General features: G+C 45.2%; 1 protein-coding gene across 1 annotated transcript; it reads left to right on the forward strand.

Moving 5' to 3' along the window:
• The first annotated feature begins 224 nt into the window (after window positions 1-224).
• VXN (vexin) lies at window positions 225-18,180 on the forward strand. The gene is made up of 6 exons (XM_016206415.2): window positions 225-291; window positions 5,680-5,735; window positions 8,992-9,142; window positions 13,452-13,513; window positions 16,107-16,201; window positions 17,997-18,180. Exons 1-6 carry the CDS (start codon window positions 225-227, stop codon window positions 18,178-18,180), a joined length of 615 nt encoding a protein of 204 aa, XP_016061901.2.
• Window positions 18,181-20,843: the final 2,663 nt, after the last annotated feature.

Below are 20,843 nucleotides of genomic sequence, written 5' to 3' on the forward strand. Positions count from 1 at the left end.
AGGTTTGCAATAATAGGATTCATAAAAAAAAAAAAAAAAAGGACAGATGGGATTAGAAAATGTTGCAGCGAACACTGGAATGAGATGAGCTCACAGCACCAGCCTGTCTTTTGTGGACCCGCACAATGATCCCGGAGCCAGACTGGATTAGGAAACCTCGCGACCAGGGGTTTAGGGAGAGGCCTCCGGTTCCCAGGCGCTTTAGGGGCGAGAAGGCTGAAACGATGCATCAGATTTACAGCTGCAGTGACGAAAATATAGAAGTTTTCACCACTGTCATTCCTTCCAAGGGTGAGTAAAATTGTCCTTGACTGTTCCCTTAACCAGGCACCTTGTGCTGGAGGGTGAGGGCAATCACGTGCTGTTTTACTACTGTTTTCCCTCAGGTCTCTGATCTCCGACTGCTTCTCGGTTTGGATGATATTTGTTGTTATTGTTTCTGAAAAGGATGCACATGGGTGAATATAAATCGCTGAGAAACAATCCACTGAGGGGAAAATAAGGGTAGTTAAATATTCCTGTTCACTTAATTCAATAGTGCATCCCACTATGCCGAATGAAAGTGACAGCGAGCCATTGTCAGAGGAAATGGAGACAAAAACAAAATTCCCCGGGCAGCCAGATAGATTCTTTCATCTTCTCCAGTGAGCAAGTGGGTTCTGAAACGAGAACCGGCTGCCTCAAAAGTCTGATTTCTAACTGTGTGGTGAAATATGAGGAGGAATATTCCCCACAGTGACACAAAGTCCAAGGAAGTGGTCAAAGAACGCCCTAACCCAGGCTGGCCTCTACCCAGACCCCAGGGAGGGGCTTTGGGTGAGAGCTCAGATGGCTGCAAGTGTCTGTGACTGGACAGTTCCCTTGCTCCCTCCAAAGCTCTGCCCTCTCTCTTGGGGCCTCTTTTCTGTCCCTGCAGCCCCTGTCCTGCTGGGAGAGTCCAGGACTCTGGCTTAGCCCTGGTCTCATTGTCAAACTTAAATGAAGCGGGCTGGGTGTTTGCTGGTGTTGTGATTCCCTGTTCAAACAATTCTTTTCTTATTCCCTTGTCAGCTACCCACGGGGCCATTGCTGGAGGGGGTAGGGGTTTGGGGGAGAGACTCAGCCTGGTCACAAAGAGACAGCAAGCAGAACATAAATTAAGCTTTAGACATCTATTGCCAGATAGCCAGAGAGAAAAAAGAACTAGGAGTTGGCCCACGTGCAGGAGTTGGAACTCTCTGGAGACTCTCTGGAAATGTACCTGGAAAGTCAAGGTGGTCATGACCCTCTGACCCAGCCGTTCCACTTCTCTCTTAGATGTGGATGCTCATGGTGGCACTGATGCTATGACAGTGAAACTGAAAAGAATCTAAGTGTTCTTGAAGAGGGGAAGGGGTAAAATGTGGTGTCATCACAATATGGAATACTCCACAGGAGTCAACAGCGGTGGACTAGGTCTGCATGTATGGACATAGGTCTCCAAACATCATGTTGAGTGAGAAAAAGCAGGCTGAAAAATTACATATGCATGATTAAGCTTGGAAATGCAAAACAATACTACATATTGTTTATGGGTACATATTTTGAGAAAAGTGTGAAAACATAGGTTGGAAAGATACAGTTAAAATTAGTGATCTTAGTATCCCTGGGGAGGGAGGGAAGTAGAATTAGGGAAGACAAAGAAGGGACCTAAACTTGACCTCTAATTTTTTATTACTTTTATATGAGAAGGAAACAAGTTGGAAGCAAATATGAAAATGTTAAAGGGTCTATTTTCTGTCATTTCTTTTCCATTTAAAAATTTTTAAAGGGAGAAAAAAATCAAAGCCATATGGCTCTTTTTAATTAAAAAATTATTATGCAGTTCATGAGCAATATCACACTTCACCTGAATAAAATTATTCAAAACTGGGCCTCTGACTCCACGTGCTTAGCATAGTGGTCAAGAGACTGCCGCCACTTCTTCACTGTGTGACCTTGGGCAGGCTACTTAACCTCTCTGGGCCTGAGTTTTCACTTTTGTAAAAGGGAGAACTAGAACTCACCTCCCAGGGTTATTATGGTGGGGGCGGTGAGATATAGAGGAAATATGTAATGCATCTAGAATAGCACCTGGTAATGCATCTAGAATAGCATATAGTAAACACCATTAAATATATCACTTACAAAGTGATTTCCATTTTTATTCCACATTTACAACAATGAATATGTTAGGTCAAAGATAAATATTTAATCTCATATTCCTTTCTTGCCATTTTTTTCACAGCCATCTCATGGTGTTAAACCAAGTATTCACGCACATTTCACTGCTCAGGAAGCTGCTGTCTAGAAAAGGAGTATTTGCAGTGTATTTTAGACCAGAGATGGGAGAAGGCTGCCTCTTCCTTCTTCTCATTTTGCATCTTGGTTCTCCAAAACCATCAGGCAGAGGGCCCTCATTGAGAGAAGACAGTGCTAGTTCTTCTTACATCACCACTATGAGGTTATAACTCTTTACCACATCCTCACATTCCCTAACTGCAGAAATACAGGTTGTACTAACAAGGGTTATAGTCCTCCCTGATGTGCCCTTTCCCAGATGCTGCTGTTCAGCCATGCTTATTCAATGGGCAAAGACCAAAACACTTTCAGAGCACACGTTCAGCCATGTGGGCAGTGCTGCCTAGTGGTTAAGAGCATGGACATTGTTCCACCATCAACTGACCCCATCCCTTAGTATCCCCATCTATAAAGTGAAGAGCACCTATGTCCTGGTTGAGTAGCTCAGTTAGTTAGAGCATCGTCTTGATACACCAAGGTTGTGGGTTCAATCCCTGGTCAGGGCACATACAAGAATCAACCAATGAGCCCTGGCCAGTGTAGCTCAGGGGTTAGAGCGTCAGCCCCAGCACTGAAGGGCCACAGAGTCGATTCCCAGTCAAGAGGATGTACCTGTGTTGCAGGTTCTTCCCCAGCTGCAGTCAGGACATGTGTGGGAGGTAACCAATCGATGTGTCTCTCTCATATCTCTCTCTCTCTCCCTTCCCTCCCTCCCTCCCACTCTCTCTAAAAATCAATGGAAAAAATGCCCTCGGGTGAGAATTAACAAGAAAAAATAATTAAAAAATCAACCAATGAATGCATAAATAAGTGGAACAACAAAATTGATGTTTCTCTCTCTCTCTCTCAAGTCAATCAATACTTTTTTTTTTTTTAAATGAAGAGCACCTGCCTCACAGGGCTGCTGGGAGGTGTGAGTGAGATAAGGCAAATAGGCCATCCACAGAGTAAAGCTTCATGGGGAGCTATTACTACACTTATTATTGTTGTATTATAGCCCTCTTTCCAACACACATGTATTGGGTTCAGCCTAATAGCGATATTTTTTTTTAGCTGAGCCATCTTAATATCTCACAAAAACGTGGCCACAGCAAATGTTATGGAGTTTCTTAAGTATTTTAAAGGCACAGGACATAGATCAAGTCTGTAACTGAGGACAAGTGTGTATTTTCACTTTCTAGAGAAAGAGACCCTTCAGGGAAAGATTTCACAGCCACAATTCACAGTAAATACAAAAGATAAAAGCTGTGGTTTTACCAAGAAGTTATGCCAGCAGCTATTTCCTGAGCCACACCAGACTGGGTTGAATAATACCACAGCATTCAAAATAACCTACTTGGGGGTAAACAATGACGGGGAGGGCTGGGTGAGGGGAATAGGGGACAGAGGAAATGGAGAAAACTCCAGAAAGAGAAACTCTAGTGGGATGCTACAGTCTCTAGAAGTTACCACCTATTCCTCCCACCAGCCCGCATTTTGCAGGGAAAGAAGAAAATCATAATAACCACTATTAATTCCTGGGAACTTAGTCTTCACCAGGTGGTAGGTCAAGGGCTTTATACAAATTAGTTCATTTAATCCTTACCACAGCCCTCTGAGGTAGGTGCTGTTATTGCCCCTAACTTACAGATGAGGAAAGTGAGATTTAGAGAGGATGAGTAATTTGCCCAAGTCACATAACCGGCAAGTGGTCAAGTTCCGACTCACACCTAAGTGAAAGGAGTGGGGAGCCCTGGTTGCTGACCCCACACTGGGCGATGGGTGTCATAGCTGCAGGTGCTCTGAAGGAGATAACACAGCACTCACCTGGTTAGTTATCTGACAGGTGACAAGAGGTCATTTCAGTTGTAGGCAGGGGAATGACGCGGTGGGATTTGGGTTCAAGTACAGTAAATCATTCTAGCAGCAATGAGGAGAAGAAATGCCTGGAAGTCTCCATTTCCAACAAAATGTCCACCTTTTCCCACCCAAGTAATGTTTTTACAGTTAACTGATTTTTTAAAGCTTATTATGTGTGTGGTAAGATATCCATAATACATAATTTATTATTGGACCATTTTTAAGTATACAGCATTAAGAAAATTCAAATTGTGTAGCATTAAGAAAATTCAAATTGTAGTGCAACAATCACCACTATCCATTTCCAGAATTTTTTCATCATTTCTAACAGAAACTCTGTATCCATTAAACCAGCAATTGTTCAACGTTTTTCTTCTCATGGCACACATAAATTAATTACTAAAATTCTGCAGCACACCAAAAAACATTTTTTTCTGACCTGACAAAAAAAGATATAATTTTGACTTATTTACAATAATAATAACAATAATAATTACCTATCCTTTCTGCTCCAAAGTGACTTTTTAAAAAATCAGGTGCCTATACTTGTATGTAAGGATTTCTGGTACCAAGAATTAACCAATCAGACACAGCTTTATTATGCAACATGACCAATAAGAAGCAACTCTATTATAAGACCTATATATTTATGGTTCAAGATAGGCCATTCATGGGGGAGGGGGGAGGGATTGAGCAAAAAAGAAAAAAAGAGAGCGAGAGAATTCTTGGACAAGAACAACAGTGTGGCACTTGCTAGAGGAAGGCCGATAGGGGGATAAATGGTGACAGAAGGAGACTTGACATGGGGTGGTGAACACATTACAATATACAGATGATGTGTTGTGGAATTGTGCACCTGAAACCTCTATAATTTTATTAACCAGTGTCACCACAATAAATTCAATAAAAAGGAAAAAAAAAAAATGGCATTCACAGCTATTGTTGTGTTGGCTGTTGTCATTTTTTTACTTGATAATCTAAGGAAAAAGAGGGCAGTGCCCTTGACTAAATAATCAGGTATTGCACCTTTTAAAAATTCTTGTAGCATACCAGTTGAAAAATCACTGCCCATTAAACAATAACTCCCCATTTCTTCTTTTCCAGCCCCTGGTAACCTCTATTCCAATTTCTGTCTTTATAAATTTGACTGCCCTAAGCATCTCATATAAGTGGACTCATACAATATTTGTCTTTTTGTATCTGGCTTATTTCACCTAATGACTTCAAGTTTCATCTATGTTGCAGCAGGTATCAGAATTCCATTCCTTCTTGAGAATGAATAGTATTCTATTGAACGTATAGACTACATTTTATCCATTTATCCATTGATGGACATTTGGGTTGTTTCCACCTTTTGGTTATTGTGGGTAGTGCTGCTGTGTACTTCTGTGTTACTCAACTAAGTAACATCTAAAATTGCAATTGCACCCCCTCTCTTCTTCCCATTCCCTCTGCTCTGTGGCCCTGCCGCACTCCAGGTGCAAACCCGCTCCTCCTCACAGGTGTTCTCTAATCTAAAACCACTCCTTTCTCTCTTCGCAGTGTCCAGTCCAGCCAGAAGAAGAGTCAAAAGCTCACAACACCTCCTGACCAAGAATGTAAGGAAACTTCAGTTTTGATCTTTATTGACTTTCATTAAAAAAGCATTGTCTAGCTTCTTCCCTCTCTCTCCTGCTCTCAACATAACCAGGAAGGTTTCCTATAGCCCATGTTGTTGTTGCTGCATTCTCCCTCCTCCACTTAACCAAAATAATTAACAAATGTTAACCAGACAGCACACAGCTCTGAATTAGACCCCCCTATTCTGCCATTTTCCCCAGACACAGAGAGTAAATCTCGTTTTGTATATACCATTTTTTGTATTTAAACAGAGTCAACAACGTAGGTATAGCAACCCTGACCTAGGTATTCTCCAATTGTTGGCATTTGCGTTGTCCTATTTTTTCACTATTATAAATAGCAGCGCAATGAGTTTATTTGTACAAAAAAATATATTTTGGGGATTAATTCCTTGGTGCATAGGCCTCGGTGGTTACAAAAACTTTTAAAATGGAAACTAAATCACTATACTTTCTAGGGTCCTAGGAAAGAAAGTTCTCAGGGGATTTAGAACCTAAACAAAGGAGACAATTCTCAATGGTGGAGGTGAAGCCACATGAACATGAGGTACACGAAGCCGCAAAAACATGGCCACAGCCCTCCTGGGATATCCAGTTGACTTCAGCCTGACACTGTAGAACCATGATCTCAGGGTTTCCTGAGAGTGGAAATTTTTGAGAAAAACTGCTATGTTTATGGTATGACTTCTCCTCTCTAAAATATTTTTACTCAGAAAAAAAATGACTCAAGTATATTAATAAGTACACATAAAATTCCTCTTGATTTAAAAAAAATCATAAGCTTGGGCCCTGTCTTCAAATATGCAGTCTTCCTCCAGGTGAGACAGTTCCATAACACCCTCTGGCCTTTGAGCTCTCCTCTGAATTTCTGATTTACCCTCACAGCCTGACTCATCTTTTGCTTATAGAACTCAGCCCCAGCCGTACAGAACATTCAAATTAGAAAAGACAGAAAAGGTCTCTTAGTCCACTTAAGATGGGGAACAGGAGGCCCAAAGAAGAAAGAATTGGCTCTGATCTCTTGTTTCCTCATCGAATCGGCTCTTGGCTTCCCTTTGAGTTCCTGAGAAAATGATTCATATTTTGCAGCTGCTGTAATGTACCAGTGTTTATGACTCTCCTAAAATTCTTGTCTGTGTCTGTCCTCACTCCTTCGACTACCATGTGGATGTCGGGTTCCTTCCTTTACAAATACCCCTTTCCTTTCTCAACCATCTAACTTAGTGTTACAGCTTCTCCTCTCTCTGGACTCCTCCTCAGTTCCTTTTTTTTTTTTCCTGAACCCAGAAAATTGTTCCTTAGACAGTCTGGACAGTCTCTGTAGTCTTTTTTTCCTCCCTTGGATTCTTAAGCAATTTTATTGACATCCTGATCAACCTGATGCCACTAACATCATAAAAGTAGCTCAAAGGAATGAATTTACACGAAGGTGTGGGTCAGTTAGGACTCCCAGTACAACAGAGGCCCTGCCACTGTGATTTACAACCCCTTCAGAGTAAGCAGCAGGGCACCATCGGGAAATGATGAGACTCATAAATGAGACTGCAAATGTCACATTCTCCCCAGATTTCAACCTTGCAGAGGAGGAATTTGTCTGGTGATCTGCTGATTTGCCAAAATGCACTGAGCAATCGATTGCACTGGAAAATTCTTATCTGGATGTAGGTACTTCTGTGCATCTGATCAAGAGCACTCAGGAGTCATAAAACCACGGTTCTTGTCCTGGCTCTGCCCCTCAAGGGCTCTGTGACCCTGAAGGCACACGCCTTTCTTGGCCACAGCTTCCCTATGTGTAAAATTAGGGAGTTTGGCTAGAATACTGCTATGGATCCCATCAGCCCCAAATCATGATGATTCTCTATCACCTAAGTTTCACCTGTCTTTCTAACTCCCTGTCAATATACCTCAACCCCGCTGCCGGTTCCCTATCTTACCCGTGCACTCAGGGTGCTAAAGAGCCCATTCTCAGGCAGGTTTGTTCTAAGACCACCAGCAGCAGCAGCAAGCCCAGACTGTGTCCTACAGACCAGAAAAGAAACCAGGCTGTCAGGAGGCCACAACCATCTGTTTAGCTGTCCATTTCCTGGTGTGGGCCTAATGCCCTGGTGCCCTCTCAGAGTCTCTGTTACTGTGGAAATTGAGAACCAAGTACAAGGCCAGCTACAAAAGGGAAATCTTCTGAGCTGGGCCCCTCTCCTTTGTCCTTTCCTGCCATTGGCATCCTTTTGGGGGGATTGGAGAAGTACTCTGAAGAGGCACTTGGCCCTAAGTCATAACCCGGGAAGAAACCAGCCTCAGCTCCGCCCCCAGGAAAGCTCCTACATCTAGCGATGGGCTGAGCAGCTACTGGCTCTCCACTCTCCCCCTCCCCAATCTTCCCCCAGTCCACAGTGCAGAGAAGGGACCGTGGAGGTGGCAGTTCTTGTTTCTGACGGGGGACATTTGCTTAATGTTTCAGAGGAGGAAATGCTGGGTCTCCCCCATGGACTCCTCAGGCTTTTACATCCTGCCGTACTTTCTCCATCTACAAAGTGGGTCTGAAAACACACCAGTCCTCACCCCTCTTTCCTGAGAGGAACGCCAAAAGAATGGAAATAAAGTCAGAAATATGTGCCATGGGAGGGCAACAGCAGAGAGCCCTGCAAGTGTCAAACAATGAGACTCAGGTCTTTCCTCTTCAACCTAGAGATTTCTATTCTGGGGGAGGGCCTTTCGGTCAAACAGTCCGTGTGTCCAGGGGAATGGGACTCTCACCTAACATCACTCCAGGAAATTCCAGTATTCCTGGCAACATCATGGCAGAGTGCAGTGCTAAAAGGAAGGGAAAGAGGGGATGTACTTGCAGGGTGCTGAGTGAGGACCACCCTCTCCTATGCCTCACAGCCCCATTGCAAATAACCTGTCCTGTGTCAAACTATTTCAGCCCAGGATGCAGGTGACCAGCCTTGATTTTTGGCCTGATGGCCCAGGATCCTGACTCTGTGGTGGGACTGTTGGTGAGGAACCTCCGGAGCCCTCATTTTCCTGGCACTGTTGGACATTCAGAAGTTCAATAACTGCTGTTTCTGGCCAGTTTATCCATGTTTTTAAACTGTTCCTAGCATTCGATGGAGCAAGGATGACTCCACAATGTGCTTGTCGGCACAAGGTCCATCTGCAAAGTTGCAGTCCTGGCCTGGCCATGGATCCCTAGATCTCATTTAGGGAACAAGCTGACTGCCCTTCCTCCCAGCAGGTGATCATCGAGTCGGACCTATACCCTTCCCGGCCCCTAGAGCTGCTGACACACCGCAGTGACCGCCGTGACAGTGAGGGCCGCAGGTTGGGCAGGCTCCAGAACTCATGGCAGCAGGGACCCCACCCTGCCAGGACCCCCGACAGACCCGGTATGTGCACCCTGACCCCTATTCCAGGGAACCTCCCTAGGGGACAATGGCCCACTGAGAGCAGCAGCAGCAGTGTCTGCATCCTGGCCTGTGGTTTGTCTAACCGCATCATGGTCCTCCCCAGCGTCCTCAGTCACGCCAGGTGAGCAGAGCACCTGTGGCGTGGGGACTCCGCTTCTCCCCCCTATATTCTGTTTCCGCTCTGAGTGCACCTGCTCTCAGACCGCATCTACAGCAGCCTCACCCAACACCTTCTACCTACAAAACTCGCTCCTGGTGTGTGTAGTGAGCAAAGATGTTTTCATCTGCCATCTTGCTCCATAGGAAGCCTCTCTGGATTCAGGAGAAGATGAAAGTCATTATGTTCTGAGGGAGAGAAAAAGTGTAGTCATGACTCACAAGGCAGAAGTCTATATTATTTATTTTATAGGCAGTGGGTATGCAATTATACAGACTCTTCATAAACTACCATCTTAAAATCTCACCATTTTTAAATTTGAATGGCCTAAGCTATTTCAATGATCTATAAAAAGAATTTGGGGACAAATTTGTTTCAAAAGCTAGAAACAGTATAGTCTTACCTTTCACGCTATGTTTTTAAATGACTTCCACCTCGAGCAGTCAAACCAGCATCTTCCTCTCGCTCCCTGAAGTCTGTGATGGTATTTTGCTTTTAATTGCTGGTTTAGGTTATTTCTGTTGTGCCCACAGCCTAAAGTTATTCATATTTTAACTCTAGAAATACGTAATAGAATGTCTGGGATGTCCTTCTCAGAGCCTTCGTGTGTCAACAATTTTGTATGTTACAAGAACTAAAATAAGACTCCATTGAGGATGTCCCTTCACCCATCCATCTTCTTCAAGGTTTCTTTGATCACTAACACCCTGATCCTGTTTTCCTGATCCTACTATAAGAATGCATAAAGCAACTTATATTCTCTGTTGAAGTGATTACATACACCGATACATCTGTAGAATGAAAGCATTAGGAAAACCACAATTTGCCTTGCAAATTAAGAGAAGATAAATGTTTCTCTGTGTCTATATATAGGTGGGTGGGTGGGTGCATGCGTGTAGAAAGAGAATATCTTCACTACAAAATCAAAAGTGAATTTAGAGCCATGTTTCTAAAATTTAATGTGCAAAAGAATCACCTGAGAATCTTGTAATACAGATTCCAATTCAGTAAGACTGATGAAGGCCCCAGATTTTGTTTCTAATAAGTTTCCAGATGATGCTGAGGATGGTGGTCTGAGGACAACAGATTGATTAGCAAGGATTTAGAGATAATTCAGTAGGTAGTTCTCAAAGTGGGGTCTTCGGAGCAGCAGAATCACCTGGGAACTCGCTAGAAATGCAAATGTGGGGACCCACCCAAGACATTGAGTCAGAGATTCTGGGGTGGGGCCCAACAATCTGTGTTTTAACAACCTCCCTCCCTGGGTGATTCTAATGCCCACTGAAGGTAGAGAACCACTGATCTATTACACCCACCCCTGCCAACTTACAGAAGAGGAAACTGAAACCATGGAAACTGTGTGACCTACCCAAGGTGGCACTGCTCAGTAGCAACAGAACTGAGATTAAATCACAGATCTGATTTCTTAGCTAATGCCCCCCCACCCCCCAGAGAATAATGTCTTCCCAACTGTCTCGTTTTAGGGGACACTTTCTTTCCTTTCTAAGTAGTTTATGGAAGCTCTGGCAGCCCAAGTCAGTGTTTTATTCTGAAAGAGGACAGTAAGTTATGAAATGGAGAGAATCTGCCCAACACGTGACAGTCAGCTCATGCAGGGAATGTGCTAGCCAGGTTTAGAAGGGCGAAAAAAGACTGAGCTGGGCATTGATTCAATCTTCAGCTCCCTGAATCTGATAGATTCTAGAGGGGGTGGGAGAGAGGGAGGGTTTCTGAACCAAAGCCAGACCCAGTGCTCTCCACAGGAAGGGCTCAGCACTAGCCGTGGGCATCCTCCTGTCAGAGGATGTGTGGGGTCCTCCTGTCAGAGGATGTGTGTCTCCAGGGATCTCAGGTCTGGGAACTTGTTTCTTCTCTGAGCTACAGGAGAGGCTCCTGGGCACTGTAGCCTTCTCATGTGGGAGAAAGATTCCCTGAGGAATCTTGGAAATTGCGGGGACTCTAAAGGCAGAGGCCCAGCTGAGAAATGCTCTCACCATGAGACCTTGAGCAGGTGAGCCTCAGGTGCCTGGAAAGGGGACACCCCACTTCCTGGGCCTGGGAAAATGGGTCACCTGTGGAACCTGTCCACCAAGATGTCCTCAGGCACCTCAGAATCAACTTTTTCAAAGGGCATTCATCTTCCTCATACAGACTTCTCTTCCTTCCTCAGCCGGGGCCACGATCCATCTTTCCAGCAAGCCACTAGGATGTTTTCCTTAACACCCTCTCCCTCCCCCACCCCCACCCCCACTCCACCCACCACTTCACACACCGAACACTGTCAACTCCTAGATACATCTCATCTCTCCCTCTTGTAACCTACCTCAGGCTATCTAGACTCAGCGTCCCTTCATCGTCCCTCGTGTGTGGCAGCCAACCCTGGCCCTCAACCACCAGCACCCTTCCCTCTATGGGGCTACCAGAAGGGTCCTTCTGATGGCCTCTGCCATTCCTCTACTTCAAACACTGTCCTCGCCACCTGCAACTACACATACCATGCCCAAGGCCCTCCAGGACTTGTCCTCTGCTGATGTCTCCAGGGCCACCTCCTGTGACCCTCCTGTCACTGCCAGTCCATACACAGAGCAACCCTGAGCTGCTGGAGAATCCTGTGGCTACTCCCTTATATACTGTTTCCCTGGACCTTCGCGGACACTCCTCTCTCCCTCTGTCTGTCCATCTGGCAGACTCCTCCCAGACTAAGCAAGGGGCTCCCCGGGTCTAGTTTCTCCAGCCCTGCAACACCAAAGAGGGCAGCTGGCCGTTCCCGAGATCATCGTTACCGGCTTTGTCGAAACTATTATGTGTTACTAAAGCCTCAATATTCTCATCTAGAAGTGGGGACTAAAATGACACCTGCCTGTCAGGGTTGTGGTGAGGATTAAATCAGACAGTGTGAGTGTGTTTTACACTCAGCCCAGGGCCTGACACAGCAAATACTCAAAAATAAGAGCTGCTGTCATTATTTATGCCAGAGGGCCAAACATCATGGTTTGATCTTGGTAGTCTTGTAACTTTGTTTAATTGGCATGGAGATGTTTTCCTGGGGATGAGGGTGCTTTATTTCTATATCCTGCCCCATGCCAGCTCCTTCAGCTTAATACCTGGATTCTCAGAACCTGCAGGCTTCAGAGTAGAAATTATTCAGAAATCGGGCAGGCCTTGGGAATAAAGGCATAGCAAGAAGGTTCTCAAGTACCTCGCAGGCAGCCAATGCCTCAGGACTCTGAGAAGCAACAATTCTTCCACACCGTGACGCTGTGCTTCCCACCACAGGCAGGACTTCTCTGCTCATTTCACAGAGGGGTATCCAGGAGCAGCAGGGTAAATAACTGATCCGAGCCTTAGAGACTTAACTCCTGATAACCTCTGTGATCTGGCCCCTTAGGAAGGAAGGAGATGCTGAGGGCACGTTCTCTGAGCACCTATCTATCAGACCTCAGTTCTTGCCCCCCTGGAAGAGTGCCAGGGTTGCAGATGGCCCTCTCAGAAGTTGCCCAGCTGCCTGATCCTACTGCCCAATTCTCCTGCTTAGTACGAGGCCTTTAGAAATTCCCGGCTGGTTGTAAAAAAGAAGGAAATGTTACCTTTTGATGAGGCAGCATGGATGGACCTAGAGGGTATTATGCTAAGTGCAATAAACCAGACAGAGAAAGACAAGCAGCATATGATTTCACTTATTGGTGGCACCTAAAGAACAAAATAAACAAACAAAATAGAAACAAAGCACAGACTGACAGCTATCAGAGGGGATGGGGTGAGGGGCTGGGTGAAAAAGGTGAAGGGATTAAGAAGTACAAATTGACAGTTACAGAATAGTCACAGGGATGTAAATTGCAGCATAGGGACTGTAGTTAATAATCTTGTGATAGCTACGTACGGGGCCAGGTGGCTACTTGAAACATTGGGGGCAACCTCTCTGTAAAGTACATGATTTTCTAACCACTATGCTGTACTTCTAAAACTAATACAGAATAATATTGAATGTAAATTGTAATTTTTAAATTATATATAATTATATATAATTATTTAAATTTTATAAAAAAGAAATTCCTGGTTTTGATCATTGATGTAGCCCCAAGGAAGGCAGGACAGAGCACTGAGTGACATGTCTTTCATTCACCTTTGCAGTGGGCATTGCTGAACCCAAATCATCAAATCTGTGTGGGAATCGAGCCTATGGAAAGTCTTTGGTGAGTATCTAGCCTGGGTGGTTGTATCTCTTTTGCCCTGTCTGGGCCATAACAAGAGACCAGTGTCCTTTGGGCCAGTTCTGAGGGTTGTAGAAAGCAGGCCCGAGGGTTGCTTGCTCCCACCATCTGTCTGTTCGTGTGCCGCACACTCCTGGCTGCGGCTGTCTTTCTTGCCAGAATCCTGCTCCTAGGCAAACAGAAGGTGTCACCTGGCGGACATCTCAAACATGGGGGGATAGAAGCATTTCTATGGCTGGCCCCTACCAAATGGGAATGGCTATCAAGTTCCCAAGGGCAGCTACAGGAGAAAGAGATGTAAGGGGTCTCAAGTGTTGTGAAAACATAGAACACTACTCATCTCAGGATGGAAAGCTGCTGGAGGGCATCTGCTCAGCTCAGGTTCTCTGGAAGCTGACCCTGAGGTTTAGGGTGTAGGGTGAGAGATGTACAGTAGGGATCAATATCTGTGACAGGAGAAGGGTGGCAGGATTGGGCACTGACACAAAGGCCCAACCTCATGGGCATGAACATGGGCTCCCTCTGGTTAGCAGAGTAGGGGGTGGGGTCATGGCTGGAGGTGAGGTTGGCTCGCGCATCCTGTGCTCAGTGAACAGCAGCCCTCAAGATTCATGGATTGTGCCATGTGAGAACTAGAAGAGACCCGACATTGTCTGGCCCAGCCCCTCAGCCTTACAGAACAAACTGCACAGAGAGGTGAGCACTTCACTCCTGGTCTGAGCAGGAAATCTAACCTAAGTATCTCGTCTAAGTCACCCCTATCCCAGGAAAACCACACGATAGGCCGGGATGGGACAAGCTGTTTTGTCAGGAACCCCTGTCCCAACCTAGTACTTCAGGGAAACAGGATGACTGGGCCATTGCCACAGAGGGAAGGCTGTCAGGCTGTGATAGCTCGAACAGATGGGCTCAGCCAAGCCCAGGGGAAGACTCACACTAAACGGAAGAGAGGCTCACAGCCTGGATTACCAGCCCTCAGGCCTGAGGCCGGGCCCCGTGTCTTTGGCAGAGAGGTACCTGCAGCTGGGAGGCCAGAACAAGTTAGGATCGGATAGGGTGGTGATGGGGACACAGTTACAAAAGGGAGGCAATAATAATGCAGAAGACAGAGAGGCAGCATGATTAACCTTTTCTCTGGTCCTGAGACAGTGGGGCTGGGGTCCTACAGCTCGTTAGAGGCTGGAGAGCAATTCAGAGCTCGCACGTCTTTGTATGATTGAACATTGCAATGCCCTGGAGGACATCAGACTAAGGGCAGTGGGGAAGAAGGCTGCGGGTGGGTATAGGCTCCCCAGGGCTGTTGGCATGATGGGGAAGGAGAGTTCCCTAGAGGCCACAAGGTGGCACAGTAACTCTGCCCACAACCTCTGGCTGGCTCAGGAGAGAAGGGGGAGATGAATCATGGTGTCCTTGACCTGGAATCTCTCAGCAGTTCCAGGAATATGGTGACCTTTAAGCCTTCAGTGGGCCTTGAACAAAGCCCAGTATATGTCCATTGAAAGAGCAAATTCTGGACTTAACCCCGGGTTAGGCCATCAGTTAATTTTCACTTCAGTACATGTTTCATGAGTACTCACCACCTGTTTTAGGAAAGTTGAGGAGGGCCACCAAAGGCTTAAGTCCCAGGCCCTGACACACACCACACCACATTTCTGGGGACTAGGAAACTGGACAAACATATGAAATAAGTAGAGAACCATAAAAAGAATTGGTGGGATACTAAAACAGTCACAGTCATGCAGTGCTGTGGGGACATGAAGACAGAGAGAAATCAACTTCGGCCATCAGCCTGATGGAAGGCTTCCTGGAGGAAGTGGGCTTGAAGGGCAGGCAGAGATGAGGCTCAATCCAGACTGGGAAGGAAATGCCAAGTGAAGATGCAGAGCTGGACATGAGCACTGGGGAAGGCAGGAGAGGCTCTGCTGGGACTGGAACTGCTGACACCCATGGGAATGACAGAAGGCTGAGCTGGGAGATGGCAGAAGGCAGAGCTGCACAGATGAGGTGGAGTTGGCTCTGCTGAGCCTTGAAGAGCAGGTGCAGAGTTAGCCTCGGTCTGCCCCACAGTGGGAGGCCCTGCAAATCCAGGAAGGGCCTGGGATATGTGGCAGGTCTGGTTGGAAACAAGGAGGCCCCAGGTGACTGGCCCTGAAGGCTACAGCAGAGGAGATAGAGAGGATGGCAGAAATCTAGGCAGTATTTCAAAGTAAGAACCTGCAGGACTTGACCACAAAGGAGATACAGGCAATGGAAGTGTGAGGGGAACAGAGTTCTCAGTTAATATTGAGTTGCTTTCTCTCAACTTTGTTCTCAAAGTGGGGTTCTGGGACTGGCAGCACCTAGAAACTTGTTAGAAATGCACATTCCCAGGCCCACATCAGACCTACTGAATCAACACCCAGCACGGTGCTAACAAGCCCTCCAGGGGAGTCTGATGCCCACCCAAGTGTAAGGACTATTGGCCTGGGATGGAGGTGGTTCGGTTTAGTCATCCCCCTTTCAAATGGTTCCAGTTGTGCTAGAGTTGGGGCCCTGGCTACATCCCCACATTCTCTTCCCCTCCCTCACAACCCAGATTCCTCCAGTGGCCCGGATCTCAGTGAAGGCGCCCGCAGCTGTCCTGGAGGTGGCAGCCTCCGGCTCAGAGAACAGAGCTGTTCTGACAAGAGGGTAAGTGCTGTGCCTCCCAGCCTGTTCCCTGCAGGGCACCCCACCTGCTGGGAAGGGGGTGCTGCTACAGAAGAATAACAGGTGGCCTGGTGGATGGGACTCTCAAGACGCTAAGACAAAATTTGTGCCAGCTGCAAATTTCCCCTTAATGAGGATAATAATCCTGGGTAACTGCTTCCCTAGGATGAAGCTGAAGCAAGTTTAATGGTTTCCACTTCATTAACACCGCTCTTCAGACTTGGAGAACTGTCATTTGGAGGATTTTTGGTTAATTAGATAAATGTAATCACAGGCCATATTCAGAGCCTCCCATAGGCATACTGAGGTCAGAAATGCTTCCTGATTTAGGTTCAGGGCCCCTGACCAAAGGTAAAGACGTATGCAAGATCAAAGATTTCAAACCAAACCAATCACCCCATGTTATTGTTACCTGTGATCCAGAGCCAGCAGCTAGAGGCGCAGGAGTGGGTAATCCCCCAGCAGCCCCCTCACTGCCTACAATGGTGCACTAAGAAGGTGGTAGGCAGGAGTCTTAAACTCAGTTTGCCTTGTCTGTTTATGTCCCCACCACTGTCCTCCATGCTGCAGGTGTCAGTCAAGTGGTGCTGCTCACCTGGCAAGCCACTGCCTTGCTATGACTTCAGGCAAAGTTATTCAGACCTCCATGTCCTCACTTTTTTTTTTTTTTAAGATGGGGAACATAAATGTACCCCCTGGAGGGATATTGTGAGAATGAATGAGATAATGTGTGAAAAGCTTAGCGCAAACCATTGCTATCATTTTTCAAGAAACTTACAACTTAGTAGTTGGAAAGACACATACCAGGGAACGTGTTAGATGCAGATGTGTCAGGGACCATGGGCTAAAATATCAACCTGAGTGGTGCACACCTTGAACGCTGTGGGAGTCCTAGGAGAAACAGACCAGTGCAAAGCCCTTCTAGGTGAAAGAAAGCCATCTAGGAAGAAGTATAAAAACCAAGTCACTCAACATATTGGGACCTAACTGCTGAAGACTAAAACAATTGGATTGTATTAAGTTCTAGGAGTAAATTGTTCTCAGCAGAAATGGCTTTTGGTGACGCCTGGAGTAAGCCAGCAAAAACTTAGTGTCCCAACAGAGGCCGACCTTACCCATCCAGGAGCTGCATTGCAAGGGTTCTAAATGCACCCTTTTCTCTAAGCTCAGACTTCTCTTCTCAATTTGTTCCTGGGCCCTGGCTATTGACAAGGAAGGCAGTTTCTTTCAACTCCGGAGAGAAAGTGAGGAGAAAAATGAGCATTTATGGAGGCCCGCAACGTGCCAGATGCTTTATTTTTTCATTTTCTTCCTCACAAAAGCCCCGGGAGTTTGATGAAAACTACCTTTGCTTTGTGCATGAGTAAACAGGCTGGTGGAGGCTAAGTCACTTGCTTGAGGTTGGTCACACAGTACATGCGAGCAGGATTCAACCCCGGGGCTCATGCTCTTTCAATAGCCAGTGCCCTGGAACATCCACCCTCTGCAGAGAGATTGCTCTGTGGAGGTGGGAGGGGTGGGAAAGTGGAACTGGGACAAGAGTAGAACTTGAAGTCTATAAACCAGTGTGCACAAGGCCGCCTCCTTCCCTCACCGTATTTGAGGATCCCCCAGGGGGTGTCATTCCTGCATGGGTCCCAACAGTGACCCTTCCTCCTGGTCACAGGACGTGTGAGCAGAGGAGTAAGAGCTCAGGCTACTCTGCTTCAGAGCAAAAAGTAAACGTCTGGTTCAGTGAAATGACTGCCCCACACACACACCCTTGGCTTTTCTTTAGATCCAGACATCTCAAGAAGATGACTGAAGAGTATCCAACCCTTCCCCAGGGAGCAGAGGCCTCCCTGCCACTGACAGGAAGCGCGACCTGCGGCATCCCCAGCATCCTCCGAAAGATGTGGATGAGACATAAGAAGAAGTCTGAATATGTGGGAGCTACCAACAGCGCCTTTGAGGCCGACTAAAGGTGACCTCGCCGAGGTGCCCTGTGCCAAAGTTCTCCGCACAGAAGGAGGAAGCTGGGTTTGAACGGAGCCATACTTACCTCTGCGAGTAACTGGTACAAACACCTCACCCCCCTCACCACCACCACCCAGTCACCGGGCTTGGGACGCACAAAAGGAACTTCCCTCGAAGGCAGAAGGAGACTGTTCCTTCTTAGAATCACTAAAGCCCTGGTCTGAATGTGGCTTTGGGAGGTTGTAAGTCTATATCCCTATTTTTAAGCAAAATCACACCAACATAAAGTTGGCCCAACCCACTGTAAAGACCTCCAAGAAAGGAAGCAGGTGATTCTTCTACCTTCCTTTGACTCATTCTAATGCGTGTGATTTCTAGTGTAAATGTAAGAGCTTGATGTTTGAGGCACCTGTAAACACAATGGTTCTTACTGTTCCTGTTGTCACATTTATTTCATCTTGACAGATAGAATTTTCAATGATAAAGCACTATGTATTTAATTAGTAGTGCAAATATTCGCTTCAGAGTATCCTCAAGGTGGGTTTTGATTTTTTGGCATGATTGCATGAATTCTCTATTCTTTTACATGCAGGTTTCTATATAAAAACAATTAAAAATTAAATGTTGAATGCTGTTTTCTGAAATGGCATAGTCTAGTGGAATTAATAATACCTTGTTTTGGTATAATGATTTCAACTTTTGAAAGTGCTTCCCCATCAGTTATCTCTTATCTTCACAAAATCCCTGTTAGAGAGAACACAGTTGTTCCCAATCTCCAGATGGGGAAGCCAGGACCCTAAAAGGTTGTATGACTAGATTCCTGACAATGGAACTAGATTCCAGGTCTTCAACTTCTCCACCAGACTCCTTGTTTTGCTCACCCTAGCAGCAGATTTGAGGAAGGTTTTGAAGCGCAGAAGTATGTCTATGGGAGCAATCTTTGAAGGGAAGGATTTGATAAAGTTGGAACAATAAGTGATCTGGGGTTTTTTTGTTTTGTTTTGTTTTTCACAAACAAAACTTTTTATTGTATTATTTTCCCCCCCAAATTCCCAGATACAGCAACTTTATATGTATTTTGGAAAACTTAAGAACAGTATGGGAAATTATTTGAAATTTTTAAGCAAGAAAGCTTCAGAGAACTCTGATACTGTTGAAAAATTCATTTGGGTTCAAATAGTACATTTTCTTTCTTTATGTACCCATCATTAAAATGTCTTTTATTAATTTATGTTTTATTAAATGTATTAGGTGACATTGGCTAATAAAATTGTATAGATTTCGGGTGTACAATTCTATAATACATCATCTATATATTGTATTGTGTGCTCACCAACCCAAGGCAAGTCTCCTTCCATCACCATTTATCCCCCCTATACCTTCTGCCTTTCCCACCCCTTCCCAATAAGTGACTTGAATGAAATACATCACTATGCATTAGGACAAACCAGAAGAAACTGCCATGTTTCTAGGTCAGAGCCAATTGACTATCCTTTTCATGTAGTTTTACCTAATGTATAATATTGTGCTTTCCTTCTTTCAATGGAAATCTCATTATCACTTCCATTGTCAACATCAGTAGCCTTAAAGATAATATGATAATGATAGCTATCATTTACTAAATGCCTACTATGTGCCAGGCATGATTCTGAGCACTTTATGAACAATTATCCTAATCTTTCTAACAACTCTGAGTTAGGGAGCCTTACCCATTTAATAGATACCAGTTTAAAGTAGTTAAATCATTTGTCTGAAGGCACCTAATCATATGGGTGTCAGGCTTCAATGCTTGTGTTGTATCTACTCTTTCACACAGAATAGTTCATAACATAGAGAAGCACCAAAGTTAATAAATAATTTTGATCTCAAATGCTAGCTGAGGCTACCTGGAGTTCTGTGTGGAGATGGAATCTGGGATGAAGGTGTATGGTGATCAATTAGTAATGCCTGTCTGCAGAGGAGCTCAGTGGCATATAACTTGTGTATTGTCATCTGTGGCTTCAACTGTGCCCCACAGAAGCTTAAATTATTCCCACTAACTCAAAAGTTTTCTAATTCAGAAGTTTAAATTAATCCAGCTCACTTAACAAAACCTGATGGTCCATGGTAAAATTTAATCTAAGGCTAGGTTGGAAAGTGCCATGTCTTGGTACAAAGAATTTAGCCACATTACTCTTCAACTCAAGTGCTGTTTATATGCTGTGGCCGTTACCTAGTTCCAAATCTCCAGGTGAACCATTAGAAGACATGGGGGTGGGGGGTTAAGAGGCCTCAGCTTTTGGACTTTTGCCTTGCTGATCTCTGCTCTTCAGCCTTTGTTTTAGATTCTGTACACTCAGTCCTTGCATCAAAACACGATTTGGAGATCAGTGTATCAAGTGCTCTTTCAATGAGGGCCTAGTCTCAAGGGACTAATAGTCTCACCAGGTAGATGATGGGGCCTGGAACAAAGTTAGGGAGCAAACAGGTGATTTGTGCTGGACCTATAAATCAGAGTATACTAAAACTATTTATTTTAACTTATTTAATTTATAACTGATATCCTCTATTTGTATGTGGCAGCTGGAGATTTCTGTAGAATGGAATTAACTCATTTATTTTTACTTTAAGTATTTCATGATGAAGTATTTACCTTATATAAAACATTTTCATTGGCTAATTCAAATAA

The sequence above is a fragment of the Miniopterus natalensis genome, chromosome 16, assembly GCF_054644295.1.
Source record: "Miniopterus natalensis isolate mMinNat1 chromosome 16, mMinNat1.hap1, whole genome shotgun sequence".
Classification (NCBI taxonomy): Eukaryota; Metazoa; Chordata; class Mammalia; order Chiroptera; family Miniopteridae; genus Miniopterus; species Miniopterus natalensis.